At 39.4% G+C, this 16971-nt stretch overlaps 1 protein-coding gene across 3 annotated transcripts in view; it reads right to left on the minus strand.

The window, feature by feature from the left end:
* abcc9 (ATP-binding cassette, sub-family C (CFTR/MRP), member 9) overlaps nt 1–16971 on the minus strand; it is an 81978-nt gene that overhangs the window by 1679 nt on the left and 63328 nt on the right. For all 3 annotated transcript variants that reach the window (XM_062444110.1, XM_062444109.1, XM_062444111.1), the window contains exons 28-33: nt 16299–16429; nt 13259–13337; nt 6724–6832; nt 1162–1265; nt 798–931; nt 499–561 (exon numbers count right to left, since the gene is read on the minus strand). In XM_062444110.1, the coding sequence (XP_062300094.1) occupies nt 499–561; nt 798–931; nt 1162–1265; nt 6724–6832; nt 13259–13337; nt 16299–16429 (620 nt within the window). The remainder of the gene's footprint in view (nt 1–498; nt 562–797; nt 932–1161; nt 1266–6723; nt 6833–13258; nt 13338–16298; nt 16430–16971) is intronic.

Below are 16971 nucleotides of genomic sequence, written 5' to 3' on the forward strand. Positions count from 1 at the left end.
TTTGGAAAGAGTAGAGAAAAGTGAAAGCAAGTGCACATAGGAAAAAAGTAGGAGGAAGTAAAGATGGATAGGATGGATGATAGAGGAAAGGAAGAGAGGAATTAATAGAAGAAGAAACGAGGGAGGGAAGAGAGAACAAACAAGAGGACAAGACAGTATCACATACACAGAGACAAAGAAGTCAGAAAAGGAAACAAGTGGCAAAGAGGACTGACTTTACATACATTAAAAGACACTAAATACATAAACTGTGTTAAATACTATAAGGAAAAATAGTTAGTGAGGGGAGAAAATGCAGGAAAAGGATGCATGACACATCTTAAAAGGAAAATATACAGTATGATAGATGCACACAGAGCTTTCTATCTGCATCTATCAGCACTAAACAAACCTAGAAGACGCCTCAGCTGTCGGGACTAAACTTTATTGAAAGTCTCATATGGATAAAAGTTTGTATTAAACTCCAAAATCAACAAGATAATAGACTGAGAGACTTACTGCGATTGTGACGACTGTTCTGTCCGCAAAGGCTGTCATCACAACTTTCTGTAAGATGTTCTCCTGAAGGAAGGAAAGAAGAAGAAGATGTTATTATTGGAGAGGTGATAATAAGTAGTGTAGTACTGTAGTGTCATTAATTTTAGGTATTTGTCTACAATATGATGCTGTGGCTCAAGTATTTGTTTGAAATGTTATGTAGTAGCTGTGATTTCAGAGGGTTGGCAAGATGAGCAATTCAAAAATATGTTTAAAAATAGTTTAAAAGCATAATCATTGACCCAGAGGTAAAAACTCACCGTTGCCATGTCGATAGACGCTGTGGCTTCGTCCATGATGAGGATGCTGCTCTTTCGGACGAACGCTCTCGCCAAACAGAAGAGCTGCCTCTGACCCACGCTGAAGTTCTCCCCACCTTCCGTCACGACCGCATCTAGACACATAAAACACATAGAATACATTCATCCATTTGTTCTACTTCCACTTATCTTCCATCTCCTTTCTATACTAAAACATGTTTGAACTCCTAACCTCATCTTTGAATCTGAGCCCAGAAACATTCAATTAAACATTATTATTAAGTATTATATTGGTATTTCCTCTTGGTGCTAATCATTGCATCGTGCAGAACTTGCAAACTTATTTTTTTAATTTGAGTAGTACCTAGTCCTCCAGGAAGTGCTTTCACCATGTTCTTCAGCTGAGCGATCTCCAGCGCCTCCCAGAGTCGATCATCGGTGCACGTCCTCTCTGGATCGAGGTTAAACCTGCAAAAAAAGACACAGTTTATGCACTCAGGTTTCCATCAGCAGCTCTAGATTGATATTATTATAGGCACAAACCACTAAAACAATTGTATTATAAAGCTATAAAAGTCTACATTTTGGATTGTTAAGTCTATTTTTTGTCTATTTTGGTCAATTAATCCATTGGTTGATTGACAGAAAATTAAATCAGCAACTATTTTGATAATTTAATAATAGTTTTGAGGCTTTTTCTTTAAGAAAAAAAGAAAATTATGCAGTTTCAGCTTCTTAAATGTGACAATTTCCTGGTTTCTCTCTGTTCTATGATAGTAAACTGACTATTTTTGGGTTGTGGACTGTTGGTCGGGACAAAACAAGACATTTTCGGTTGCATCTTGATCTTTGGCAACCTGACAAATTAATTGATAATAAAAATAATCATTGGTTGTAGTTGCAGTGTCCAGCAGGTGTATGTATATATAAAGCTTTCTAGAAAGTGGGGAGTGTGTTTGTTCAAGTTCCTTATACGCATAAAAATAGCAAATAAACAGAAGATAAAGGATTTATTTAGTGTATTTTGGCCATAGGATTGCATTTATGTCAGGCAGGGAGTTCTTGTCCTCTGAAATGAGGCCAACGCGGAAGTAACTTAAAACTGCATTCTATCAAAAGGCCACCAGGGGGCGACCGTTTTGGTGTCAAAAGGACTTCCGTCTCTATACAAGTCAATGGAGAATTCACCAACTTCTCACTTGATTTCTAACCTCAGTAAACGTTTTCAAAATGTGTTTATGGTCTCAATCGCTAGTTTAAAGCCTTCTTCAATGCAGTATGATGTTCATTTGGGACATTTTGGCCTCCCTGATTTTATATGTGACGATAAAGCAGGGTATGCATTAGGGCGTGGCTACGTTGTGATTGACAGGTTGATTGGTTCACAGGTTCAGGAGGGCGCCTCATGCTCCTCCTGATGCCCATATAAGTAGAATCCCTGTTTTTATATTTCCCAGCATGCACCTGACATTTTCAAGATGGCGCTGCCCAGATCCCATACTATTGGCTTCCAAGCAGCAGTCCACAAACCAATGGGTGACGTCACAGATGTTACGTCCATTTCTTATATACAGTCTATGGTTTATGTACAGTATAGGGAGTCTTCTGTATGCATCGACTGCTATAATAACATCAGAGTTCATGAGCAGATCTCTACTTAAGGAACGACAGCAGGGCAGCACTTAAGAAATAAAGATAAGACTGTTTTAAATGTGACTAATAAAACATTAAAACCTCTTTTCTTTGTTTGAGTTAGAAGTTGAGCGACTGCATTTTGAGTTTTTTGGCTCCTCTCTGAGTCCATGAATTTCCAAAACAGGATGAAGTGAAAGCATGACTTGCTTTTTTTTCCTACATCGATATGAAATAAGAGCAATCGTGATTTAATAGCTTGCAGTTATTTGTTTTGCCGTCCAAGTTTTCTGGCTGCGGTCTTGGCAGCTGCAGACGAGGCTAAAGGTTGATTTGAAAACGGACCAAATAAAACAATTTGGATTTATTTTTTGTTGATCAGGAAGTTTAGAGACATCCAGTCCTATGCTATAATAATATATTTACAGATAAGAAATGAAATAATACAAGTTAACTACTTCATTAGCTTCCAAAATGAGGAGAAAATGGGAAAAAAAGCAAATAAAAAAGGATCCTGCAAAGCTATCTGTCCCATTCTCTCATATATAGAGATTATTATTGTTAGTAGGGCTCCACTGATACTGATATTAGTGAGTAAAAAGATTATTATATATACAGAATATGTACATAAAATGCAACGTGGTTATCAAACAAAGGAGGCAGGATATTTTACAGTTTAACTATAAACTTTATTGTATGCATATATAATGAAATATGTGTATATATATGTATATTTGTCACTTTATTGTTATATGTGCATTATGTATACAGCCAATTATAAATGTTTTATGGTTGTTATGTACAGTGGGAGCTATTTGAAAGACTAATGCACACCTTTTAGGTCAGAAACTGCTTATTTATCTATTCATTTATATATTTTTCTTCTCTTATTTATTTATATTTCCTTTTGGTTTGTCACTGTTTCTAAGGGAAGTAAATAAAAGCAAGGGCATATGATTATTTACTCTATTTATACATGTGTATTTGAGTTTAATGACAGAAATAAACTAAATTAAATTGTATAAATTGTATTACTGAAACAGTAAACTTGTGAATTTAATCATTATAAATAACTATAAATGTTAAAACACAACAAAAAAATGCACATATATATTAAATTTGAAGTAAGAATTAAGAAAAAAGGATTAAATATACATGAAAAGCTGCCTGTATAAGTTAAAATAGGTCAGTATTGTCTGATTCTGGCTCTAATTGTGAGTGTGTGTTCATGTAATTAACTCCTTATTTGTTTTTTGATAATAAACCTCCCTCTTTCTGGCTCCCGCTGAGCTTTTGAGTATTAAATGTCGAAGTAATCAACGATGTGACAAATCTGCTGAGATGTGCGAGATTTTCCGAGTCAGCGAGTGTGTGTCCGAAACATCACGGCAACATTTAAGATAACAGTGTGAAACTGTTACTGTCGACCATTCACCCCTCGGAGGCTTACATTCACATAAACAAGAGCCGGTTGGAAATGCCAAGACACACACACACACATACACACACACACTCTCTCACACACTCTCACATACACACACACACACTCTCTCACACACTCTCACATACACACACACACACACACACAATTATCTATCTGTCCAAACAAACAGCACATGCTCTTTTGTCTTTTATAACAAACACAGAGTCACTGTATGATCCAGTAACACAAACACACAGGAGGTTGTGAGTGAGTAAGAGTGAGTGTGTGTGTGTGTGTGTGTGTGTGTGTGTGTGTGTGTGTGTGTGTGTGTGTGTGCGTGTGTGTGTGTGTGTATGACAGAGAAAAAGGAGGAGACGGAGAGACCTTCGCAGGGTCCTTCATCCCTTTTCATCGACCTCTCCGGTCCAGTGACGTCTGTGACAAAGTCAGATTAGGTCTGGGCCAGAGTTCCCACTGTGTTGTCAACCACTAACCCCACAGCTGGGACTTTGTGTCGTCATGTGACAAACGCCTTTCAGGACCAAACACGATCCAGCCAGCCAAGAGGATTTTTCCTCTTATTTATTTATATATTTATTTATTTATTTATTCACTTGTTGCAGCAGTTTGGTTTTTGTTGCAAGCAGATATGACTTTTCCATGACTGCTATTATATAACCTCAAGCCTGAATAGACAGTGCAGTTTGCTCCTCTGAAAGCCGACTTTTAGGTTATAGTTTTAAGATTTTCTGTATATTAAAGTTCCTGAAATAAAGAATAATAGTAAAAATATATCACTGCTGTGTTTATTTACTCATTACATCCTAATTCCTGATGATGATTCTGTTGTTTTTCACAGTAACCATGAAAGCAGCAGAGTAATTCAAACGCTGATGTCACTGCTGTAACTTTAAAAAGACATTTGAATTTGTTTAAAGCTGATATTTGAACACACAGCCCTGCATTTATTATACGATACATTCATCTTACTGTTTCTCTCTAATCTGTGAATCCACTAACACTTTCTTTTAATCTCATGTCTTCACCTTTTTCACCTCTGGATGAATCCGAATTCCCAACTTTCCTTTCCTGTAGCACCCGACTTTCTTGAATATTTAGTTTCACCTGTTTAAACCGGCCTTTCTCTCACCTTAAACTGCTTTAGTGTTTGTTTCTCTTGTGTGTCCCTTTGTTTGCCTGTGTTTTTGTTTTTATATTTTCTTTTATGTTTGAATTTCTTGTATTGTATGATTTTATTGCCTTCTTTTTTATTAATGTTTGCATGCTTTAAGGTCTTTTAAAATGTGTATTCTATGAAGCACTTTGTGAATTTTATTTCTATGAAAGGTGCTATACTAGATAAATGTATTATTATCATTATTATTATTATTATTATTATTAAGACTACACCTACAAAACTAATCACGTTCCCATCAACTTCATCTGTACTTTGTTTTGTGCTAATGTGCCAATATGATAAACTCAACCTCCCCTGGAAGTGCGCCAATTTGACATAGTGGCCAAACTGTGGAATTACAGCTTTTGGGTCAAACACCAAAAAACAACGCATTTTCCGTGCACACAACCATAAAACAGTGGATGCAAATTTGTTTGAGCCTCACAACAAGTGTGAAAATGACTTGTTTGACTATCAGACTTTGATCCATTCTCTAAAGCCACATTTCAAAAGTCTAGAAGTAATTACTTTATCCCCATTTACGTTAGCTGGAGGGCTAAACCTGACGTTAGCTCTCTCAGCTTGCAGAAGCATTGCTCTATGGGTGCTGGGATTTATAGATTATGCTCTATAAGTTTTCAGGAAGTAGCTTTTTTTAGACTTCATGCACCACTGAACAACTTCAACATTAAATCTTCTTAACACCAGCATGTTTGCATCATTATTGTGACCCTCCAAGTCATGTTTTGATCATTTGAATCCTCTGTTGAGCTGTAATCCCCATCAACTATCAAATAATCCATTAACATGCATCTGAGTGGGTATCCTGTTCTTGGTTTTGATCATATTCTCTTCGTGGCGTTTACACTGAACATGAGAAACCTGGTTACTCACATCCCTGTTTACCTGATTCTAACAGTCTCCAGGTTTCTGATCATCTGTGTTTTTTGATCTCTCAACATCTCAGCCGCACTTTTCTGTTCTGACGGAGAACGATGAGAAACCTGGATCCGGTGTTTACATGCCAAAGTATCCTGGTTTCTATTGGGAGGACTTCAGGTAGCATATCCAAAAAACTAAGGACAAGGTTAAGCAACACCTGACTCCATGATCCTACAAAAACCTGATCATAACCAGGAGTCCTAGTCCACATTTAAACAAACTGAAACACAGGCAAACGTCTGCTGAACATGCAGAGAAGGAGATGATGCTGCAAGTGGTTCGATTAGCTGTCAAGTGAATTTAAAAAGATACAAATCTCAACTTTAATCTGACTCTAACACCTTTCATCAGGTGAAAATGTAATGAAGGTTTATTTTTAGAAATGTAATTAATGATGACCTCCTGATGCCTCAGTTTATCAGATGAAGCGGCCTGTCTGCGTTACCTTTGAAGGCTTTCACATCGTTTACTCTCTTTTTTCTTGGTTCCCTCTTTTGCTTTCGGACAGATTTATTTGAAGTTACAGGACAGGCTATTAAGAAGCCTCCCAGGTTTATTATGATCTGAGAGTCCTCTCAACATAATTTAAAATCCTCCTGCTCCACAGTGTTATGGTTGGTTACACAAGAATATAAACAGGAAGATTTTTCCTTGTGTGAGCAGTGGAAGGACCTAATCTCAATACTTCACATGACGGTATTTAAGAAAGGTTTAAGGTTGTTTTTAAAAGGATATACCACAGCTTTGCTTACCTTATCGATCCGCTGAATAACACAGGATCCTGGAGGATGATGGAGAGTCTCGACCTGAGCGTCTGCAGAGGAAGCTTACAGATGTCGATCCCATCGATGACAATCTTTCCTGCAGAGACACAAACAGACGCTCGTATCTGTAATCTACGACGAAGGGCTTTCCAACAACCAAAGTACACATAAAAGTATTTGAGTTTCCAGTGATTCATCTCGCTTTGTATCCACTGCGAACACACACGTTAACAGGAATGGAAACATCTGCTCAAAAAATCAGTAGGATTTCTAGATCTACTGTAGCTAATATCTTTTGCACGATTTGCGCAACAGTTTTGCTCCGTCCTCTGCCCGATGTCTAACCTCACCGGGAACGTTACAGCAGCATCTTTTAAATTAAGTTGCACGGTTAATACAGTGATTACGGTAACCTAATCAAATCCGAAGGGGTTACCGTAATTACTGTAGTAGCAGCACAACCAAACAGTTTGTTAACTTGCTCAAATTTAGTTTAGATTTAGCCATTTTCTTAGATTTTTGTGCTTCTACTTTGGGTCAATAGGCTATGTAGATAAATGGTCTAATGGTCTTAATTTTTTGTTCGTTGCTGAAATACGATCAGGAGTCTGCACAAGTTGTTTTATTTTGAAGGTTTTATGCCGATTCTGTATGTCAATATTCTGTCTAGTGCAATCTGCTCTGTTGAAAACGTCCTCCGTTAAAAATAGACCTGTTGCGGATTCATAGCACTCAAGCTTTTACAGTTCAGAAAACTCCTTATTCATCTTAAACTGGCTCTTTACGCAGCCCCTCAGTTCAGCCTCTGTCTTTTACAAGCCGTTTTAGCTCCTGTCTCTTTAAGGCCCCCCCCCTCCTCCTGATGAGCCCACTCTGTTGTGATTGGTCAGCTTTCAGCAGCTCTGGAGGCTACGTAAACTAACAGTAGCAGTCGGATTTCACCTCTTTTTTTATTGTTCTTTACTCAAAATGTCAAATCCAATCAGAAATATGCGATCGGACAACACAAACAACCCGTAAAAACAACAACAACAACAATAAAAAGACTACAGACTAGTGGCATTACCCTCTCATTGAGTTATAATGTTTCCTTGAGCTATAACTGAAACAGTACCTATCATAAACCTCCATCTCTTTATTATCATAGTGGAGTGAATCCAATACAAATACCCTGAGCAGAGGTAATACATCACTAAAATAATATCACTTGCTTTGTTGGCATTTGTTCTTTTGGCTTGTTATAGATTTCATGTCTTAACCCTCCTGTTGTCCTCGAGTCAAGGAAGGAAAGGAGGAAGAAGGAAGGAAGGAAGTATGGAAGGAAGGAAGGAAGGATGGAAGGGAGGAAGAAGGAAGGATGGAAGGGAGGAAGAAGGAAGGAAGGAAGGAAGAAGGATGGAAATGAGGAAGAAGTAAGGAAAGGAGGGAGGGAGGAAGGAAGGAAGGGAGGAAGGAAGGAAGGAAAGTAAGAAGGGAGGAAGGAAAGTAGGAAGGGAGGAAGGAAAGGAAGGAAGGAAGGAAGGACGGAGGAAAGAACGAAGGAAGGAAGGTAGGAGGGAGGGAGGAAAGTAGGAAGGGAGGGAAGGAAAGAAAGAAGTAGGGAGGAAAGAAGGAAGGAGGGAAGGAAAGAAGGAGGGAGGAAAGAAGGAAGGAGGGAAGGAAAGAAGGAGGGAGGCAGGAAGGACAGAAGGAAGGAAGAAAGGGGGATGGAGGAAGGAAAGAAGGAAGGGAGGAAAGAGAGAGGAAGGAAATAAAGAGAGAAGGAAGGGAGGAAAGAAGGAACAGTCAAAACAGACGGGGTCAATTTGATCACTGTGTATATATATGTGTGAAAAATGCATCTCTCTAACTTCATCCTCAAAGCTTAAACTCCTTTATTTGTTCAGAGTTCCTTCAATTAATATGTTTTTCTTCTTTTGTGCAATACTATGCAATGTGTGTTTTCACAGCACTCATATGAAGAATGTTCTGTACCGTTAAGTCAGTAGATCACCGGGACGCTGCGCCGGGTTTTTATTTCACTGCTTTATAAGGAAATGCTGCTGACACAAATGTCTTAATTTACTGTTAAATAAAAAGGTCTGACCTGCTGCATGTTACTCTGTGTGTGTGTGTGTGTGTGTGTGTGTGTGTGTGTGTGTGTGTGTGTGTGTGTGTGTGTGTGTGTGTGTGTGTGTGTGTGTGTGTATGGAAAAAGTGACTGCGTAATCTCATTTTCGCCTGAATAATCTGTCTGGGAGAAGTCGTCATTATCCGGTGTAAAAACAGAATGATACGATTACGACTACGTTTCAAGACAGACATTTTTTAACCCTCCTGTTGTCCTCCAGTCAAGGAAGGGAGGGAGGAAGAAGGAAGGAAAGGAGGGAGGAAGAAGGAAGGAAAGGAGGGAGGAAGGAAGGAAGGAAAGGAGGGAGGAAAGAAGGAAGGAAAGGAAGGAAGGAGGGAAGGAGGAAGGAAGGAAGGGAGGAAGAAGGAAGGAAAGGAGGGAGGAAGGAAGGACGGAGGAAAGAAGGAAGGAAGGAAGGTAGGGGGGAGGAAAGAAAGAGACAAGAAGGGAAGAAAGAAGGAGGGATGAAGGAAGGATGGAAGGGAGGAAGAAGGAAAGAAAGGAGGGAGGAAGTAAAGGAGGGAGGAAGAAGGAAGGAAAGGAGGGATGAAGGAAGGATGGAAGGGAGGAAGAAGGAAAGAAAGGAGGGAGGAAGAAGGAAGGAAAGCAGGGAGGAAGAAGGAAGGAAAGGAGGGAGGAAGGGCCTTCCATCTGTCCTTCCTCCCTCCCTCCTTCCTCTCTTTCCTCCCTCCCTCCTTCCTCTCTCTTTCCTCCCTTCCATCCTTCCTTCATCCCTCCTTTCCTCCCTTCCTTCCTTCCTTCCTTTCTCCCTCCCTTGACTCGAGGACAACAGGAGGGTTAAGGATTAATCTGAAATTATAGAGACTAATTATGGGATACTGTGAAATGGGTTAAAGAAATATAACCCAGAGCCTGTAAATAACTGCATGAACATGGCTCACATCTTTTATTATATCCTTATGTTCATCGTCTGATACAAGAGCCGCCTTTAGGTCCTATAGTCGGCGTTTTAGGAGTGAAACAGACACATGATTCTTACTCAGAGACCTGCATGAGAGCTGCAAGCAGGCATGGTTAAATAAACACCTTCCCTCCAACATAAACACACACTACTGTAGTGCAGGGTGGAAGGCGGACACGTTTAGAGACGACGCAGAACATTTGAAAGAGAAGCTAGATGACTAATCTGCTTTAGCTTCACCCCAAAACCCCCACTGAGATATCTATGGTCATATTGTCTCTGCTATAGTAAATCACCTCAGCTGCTTTAAGAGGTGGATATTCTTGGTACTTGTAGTTTATTCTCAACCTATTTATAATGTAAGACGTCAGAATTATCACAATAGCTATGTATCATGTGGCAATTTATGGCTGTGCGCTGTGAGTTCGTGTCATGTTGTGATTTACTTCGTTGGATAAGCGTTAGAGGGGAGGCCGTTTTATTTAGTTTGTCTCTACGTTTAAGGATGATGTGGTAAAGATGTTGTAACGCAGGGGTTTCCAACCGTTTTTGAGTTTCTGACGTCGGCTTTTAAAGAGACTAAAAAACCAACAATGTGTCATCTCCAACTTGCTCATGACGTCAATCTTTAGATAATTTAAACTTTATTAACCCTCCTGTTGTCCTCGAGTCAAGGAAGGAAGGGAGGAAGAAGAAAGGAAAGGAGGGAGGAAGGAAAGGAGGGAGGGAGGAAGAAGGAAGGAAAGGAGGAAGGAAGGGAGGAAGAAGGAAGGAAAGGAGGGAGGAAGGAAGGAAGGGAGGAAGAAGGAAGGAAAGGAGGGAGGGAGGAAGAAGGAAGGAAAGGAGGGACGAAGGGAGGGAGAAAAGAAGGAAGTAAGGGAGGTAGGAGGGAGGGAGGAAAGAAGGAAGAAGGAAGGAAGGAAGGAAAGAAGGAAGGGAGGAAGGTAGGGGGAGGAAAGAAAGAGAGGAGGGAGGGAGGAAGGTTGGAAGGAAAGAAGGAGGGAGGGAGGAAGGACAGAAGGAAGGAAGAAAGGGGGATGGAAGAAGGAAAGAAGGAAGGGAGGAAAAAGAGAAGGAGGGAGGGAGGACAGACAGGGTCAATTTGACCCGGGAAGACGACACGAAGGTTAAGATGCTTTGTGGGAAACAGGCTCCATATCTGATGATGTTGTAAATCAGTGGATTTTCCACCTTTTGGATTGTTGTGACTCATTTTCTTCTTCTGTGAGACCTTTGGGTGGTTTCCTTGATTTGCAAAGAGTAAAAAGTGACGCACTATTCTCAAACCGTTAAATTTGAATCGTTTTTAGTAACCAGAAGCGAACAAAAAAAAAAAGATTTAACAGCAAAAACAATGAGAAAAAACCCTTAATCATGATATTGTTCTTCTCCTAGTTTATTCATCGTATCGTAACCTCTTGTGAACCATCTTGTAGCTGACTAATAAGTTCTGCACCACCGTTTCTAATGTTCTCCGAGATGGTTTGTGCTCAAATTGCTAAATATTAATTGTTTTTTTAGAAACCTGAAGTGAACAAAACCCCTGATTTAGCAACAGAAACAATAATAAAAACCCTTAATCGTGTTTTTATTCTTAATTCCTCTTTCATAACTTCTCAGATTTATCTTGTGAACCATCTTTTAGCTGACTAATAAGTTCTGCACCACTGTTTTTACTGTTCTCCGAGATGGTTTATGCAGTCTTCATTCAATGTCAAAAGCATATGGAGCCTTTGTGAGTGTGGATTATCTGAAAGGTTGATTATCTAAAGAGTTTAAAACAGTGGAACAAAAGAAAGGAAAAAAAGGCTCAGTCAGGCTGTAGCAACTTAAAGCCATTAATGTCTCCACTTCAAGATAACTCACAGAAAGTAACCGCCTGGGTATAAACACTTGGGCCTAATGTCTCTTAATGTATAGGTGAGAAACTAAACAGTTTGTGGGTCAAACAGATGAATGTGCAGCATTAATAATGTGCTTCAGGAACCAAAGAGGATTGTATTTACACAGCTCGGTTTGCAGACTGTAAAGGTTTATGATTTCAGACTTTAGAAAGGAAGTGTAAACTGGAACGGGTGATTAGCTTCTGAGTTAAAAGGGCGACATGTAGCAGGGATAAACAACGTGATACCTTAGTATAATTACTATAAATAATCTTTGTCTGCTAGTTCTGGTGTTTTCTAAAAACTGGAGACCAGATTTCCAAGAAAACCTGCAGATTCTCACCTCCCCGAAGAAGCGAAAACATGTTGGGAATATTTTACAACCTTTAATGTTGCAAGGAAACCAGTGCAGGTTACTGGTGTCCATTTAAGACCCACTGATTCCCTTCAGCGACACTTTGTTTTTATTCTTGACCTATGGTTTGAAATCAGCCCCAACTGTGAACATTTTTAAATTCAGGTTAAAAACACTTTTCTTCTCCTGTGCTTATTATGATTGAGCTCTTCTTTCAAAGCATTTTAAATTATAATCTTTCATTTGCACTCTATGTCCTTTTAATGATTTTAAAGCAAATCATTATTTTATGCCTTTTATGCTGCAACCTTATATTCAATGCTCTATTCTAGTATTTTATTTCTCTCTCTTTCTATTTTTCTGCACTTTGTTTTTATTATTATAGAATCAAATCCCTGATAATAGCTCATTATTACTTGTTAAAACTACTGGAAAAAATACAAACTTCTGAGATTAAGTAGTGAAAACAGCTGCTACTCTTTTGGTTTCTATCACAGGTTTTTACATCTATCGTATCATCTATTTAACAATCTAAAATCTAAATAAATAATTAAACAATATATATTTTTGGGACATTATGTAGTTCAAAAAGCATAATAAGATATCTTTGCTGTTTTATTATTAACAACAAATTATTAGATTACCTTATAGAAAAAGTATTTTCCAAATGAAATAACTCTTTATAAATGGGAAAGTGTTTGTGGCAATGCATCATTTAACAGAGCTAAGTCGGGTCAGTCGGGTCCTTTACTTCCAGTTTAATAGAATCAGTCTACATGTGGACAATAAAACAGAAGAAATTTAGATTAAATTGTTTTTTAGTTAACTCAACATTAGACGTTTTAACACCAGAATCAGCCAGAATTGGATCTGGTTTAACTGGTTTCTAGACTAACGTGTACATGACGTATATCTTCTGTCTTGTCAGAGGTTCAAATGAAATGGTCGAGGAAATCCAAGACAATAAAAGGAGTCTACAGACATTTGTGTGTGTGTGTGTGTGTGTGTGTGTGGGTGGGGTGGTGAAGTAGTACTCAGGGTCAAGAGATCCTCGAGAAAAAACAACCCTGAGGGGAATTCGCTCTTAAGAATCGCTCCCTTTAATGAGATATAAACATACTCGACCGGTGAAAGATGGAGGGCAAAGTAACCAAAAAAAAAAAGCTAAAACAAAGATGAAAGAGTCGGAAAATACAACGTGAACCCATCGCTCTCTGTTTAAAATATAAAGGTATAACAGGAGACAGACCCACCTTCAAATATATCCACCATGTTGAAAAAGGCCAAAGACAGCGAAGACTTCCCGCTGCCTGTGCGACCACAGATTCCCACCTAGCAGGAAGAAGAGAGAGACTTGAGTGTAGCATCGGCGTGAGACATCAGTCACCAGCGTGATAACAGAGTGGCAGGTACATGATGTGTGTGTGGACGGAGTTTGGTCACTAAGTGTCAGATCGTGGACGGCATGTGGTTGTGACTTCAAAGGAAAAAGACCACATTTAAACAAAATTCACATTTCCCTTTGACATTCCAGTCTGCGCCTCTTATTACGAACGATATTACCAAGAGAGAGAGGGGGGGGGGGAAGAGACTCATAACGAGGGGAAAACCCAAACTCCAAACTCACGGCAGATGGTTGCCCACCTAGGGAACGATTCTGCTTGGAGGTATTTTTTTCTCCCCCCATTAACAAGAGAAGTTGTTGGCTGGGAATGTTGGCTCTCTGTAAATTAAAGAGTACGATCCAGACTTGCTATGTGTGTGAAATGTACCTCGAGATAACTTCTGTTGTGATTTGGCGTTATATAAATAAAATGGACGTGACTCGACTAAATGGAGCAGGCGTAACTTCCTTTCCTGCTCGGAGATTTGCAGCGATGTAGATTAAAAGAGGGTCGACACGCCTTTACAGGGAAGCATAACATCAAAGCAGACTGTTTAATTAGTCTGTAGGCTATTTATTTCTATGAAAAACAGCATGTTGTTGCAGGAGGGGAGTTCTGGTCCTCTGAAATGAGGCCAACGCGGAAGTAACTTAAAACTGCATTCTATCAAAAGGCCACCAGGGGGCGACCGTTTTGGTGTCAAAAGGACTTCCGTCTCTATACAAGTCAATGGAGAATTCACCAACTTCTCACTTGATTTCTAACCTCAGTAAACGTTTTCAAAATGTGTTTATGGTCTCAATCGCTAGTTTAAAGCCTTCTTCAATGCAGTATGATGTTCATTTGGGACATTTTGGCCTCCCTGATTTTATATTTGACGATAAAGCAGGGTATGCATTAGGGCGTGGCTACGTCGTGATTGACAGGTTGATTGGTTCACAGGTTCAGGAGGGCGCCTCATGCTCCTCCTGATGCCCATATAAGTAGAATCCCTGTTTTTATTTTACCCAGCATGCACCTGAAATTTTGAAGATGGCGCTGCTCAGATCCGATACTATTCGCTTCCAAGCAGCAGTCCACAAACCAATGGGTGACGTCATGGATGTTACGTACATTTCTTATATACAGTCTATGTGCTGTTGTTGATTATTTTCTATCCAGTATTGAAGTTTGCTGCACAAACAGCTGAATTAAACAGTGACTTGCAAGAAGAATGATGTTATATATAATTACACCTAGTATTAACATGCGTCTCAGGTGATCCGATCACAAGTTTACAGCATTAAATACGTGTGTAAACAACTGTAATTTTGCACATATCTTTTGTAGTGTAAACACTAATGTGTCCTGATGCATCCCCAGCAATGATGTAACAGGCAAAATATGTCATTAATACAAAATGTGGAGGTTGTTTTGTTATAAGTGGGACAACGGTTGAAAAGATGTAGAGGAGCATGGATGCACTTGGTTGGAATAGCCGTTATTAGGGGTTGGCTATCATTTCAAAAACGCAATTATGCACTTAAAATATAGTGAAGAAGTGTAAGTACAGAATAAGAGATTTGAAACACAGCACCACAGGTACCATCTACACACTTTATAGGAATTAGTGTTCACTTCACTTCATCTCTCTCTCCTGAACCTCTTGAGAACATTTCCCCCCTCCGCCTACAGACACACGTCAGTACTTTACCACTCCAGTGTGATGTGAGGTCCGTCTCTTCCTGCAACAGCATGTGAATTACGCTCCGAGCCTCCACAGCTGCGTTCATAGTTCATACATGAGATAATATGTAATAGGGCAAAGTTTGACGTCAGGTTTTCACTGTTGCATTACTGAGGTCGGTGTAATTCTTTCAGTAATAAACCTCTGAAACATTCGTGTGAGCAGAGGCTTTAACGCTGCAGTGTTACATAGTAGTGCTAGTGTGCACTTTTTTAACGTACACTACTGTGCAATAGGAGTATTTCAGGTGTAATATTACTATTAAGTTCAACTGTGCAATATCAATATCACACTCAGGTATATTATTGCTTGTTTTACTTCTTCATTTTTTTAATGATGCTCTTCTATTTTTGCTGCTGTATCGCTGTAAATCTCCCATCGTGGGACTAATAAAGGAATATATTATCTCTTATCTTATTTTAGTCTATAAAAATCAGCAAGCAAGTAATTTAATTGGTATTTAAATGAATATTAAACCTTCAACATCGGAACAGATTATCAATATTACAGCTGCAAGCCTCTAATATGTGAATGTTTATTTAGTCTTATATGACAGTAAAGTGAATGTGTTTATGTTGTGGATTGTTGATTGGAACAAAAGACGTCAATAATTTGTCATTTGTCACCCATTTCCAGACATTTTATAGACCAAACGACTAATCGATTGATGGAGATCTTCCTTCTTCCCTCCTCCCTTTTATCCTTCCTTCTTCCATCTTTCCTTCCTGGCTTGTTTTACTTTCTTCCTTCCATCTTTCCTTACTGTCTTACCTTCCTCTCTTCCTTCCATCTTTCTTTCCTATCTTCTTTTCTTTCTTTCCTTCCTTCCTTCTTTTCCTTTCTTCCTTCATTCCATCTGTCCCTCCTCCCTTTCATCCTTCCCTCTTTCCTTTCTGTCTTTCCTTCGTGTCTTCTTTTACTTCCTTCCTTCCTGCCATCCTCATTCCTTCCTTCCTGCCATCCATCCTTCCAAGGAATCTGCCTTTACATCTCAGCTGTTCTCTCTCTCTCTCTCTCTCTCTCCTCTCTCTCTCTCTCTCTCTTCTCCTCTCTCTCTCTCTCTCTCTCTCTCTCTCTCTCTCTCTCCTCTCTCTCTCTCTCTCTCTCTCTCTCGTCTCTCTCTCTCTCTCTCTCTCTCTCTCTCTCTCTCTCTCTCTCTCTCCCCAGCTTCTCGTTAATTACCTTCTGGCCTGGTTCGATGTAAGCGTTGACGTGCTTGAGCACCGGTTTGAGCATCGGGTCGTAGCGCACGCACAGGTCCTGGATCTTTATCTCACCGTCCTGAGGCCAGTTTTCAGGCACCTGAGTGGCATCTGGAGGAAGGGAGGAGGAGAGGAGGAGAGGAGGAGGGGAGGAAGGGAGAGAAACACAGTCAGGTTCATTTCTATTACTCTATCCAACTTATTCTTCCCTCTCTCTCTCTCTCTCCGTCTGTTGTATATAAGTCGGCCGCAACAGAAAACAGAGCACTAACTGCTCGCCCAGCTGTGTATCTTACAATCCCCGCTGGTGTAAACAACAGAATATACACACCATATGGACCAAGTCATAACACTGCAGATATACAGCGCTGCACTTCTGCTGTTAAAAGTGCTGCTCAGATTTCCCACATAGTTACAGTTGCATGACTCAAAACTGCCATATTTAAACTTAAAAACACCCTTTATTACAATTAAATGCTGCAATTGCTGCTTTTACAAGGACTACTAGACTTTAAAAATCCCTTTCAGCAAATTAAACACCTTCTTTTATATCCTTTTTCAAAAAAAGTCATGCTTTTTCTTCACTTTTTAACACTATTTTTGCAAAATTCTGCATAAATAAAGCTTATTATTACTACTTTTATTATTATTCT

This window comes from Scomber scombrus, chromosome 22, assembly GCF_963691925.1.
Source record: "Scomber scombrus chromosome 22, fScoSco1.1, whole genome shotgun sequence".
In the NCBI taxonomy this organism is placed as follows: Eukaryota; Metazoa; Chordata; class Actinopteri; order Scombriformes; family Scombridae; genus Scomber; species Scomber scombrus.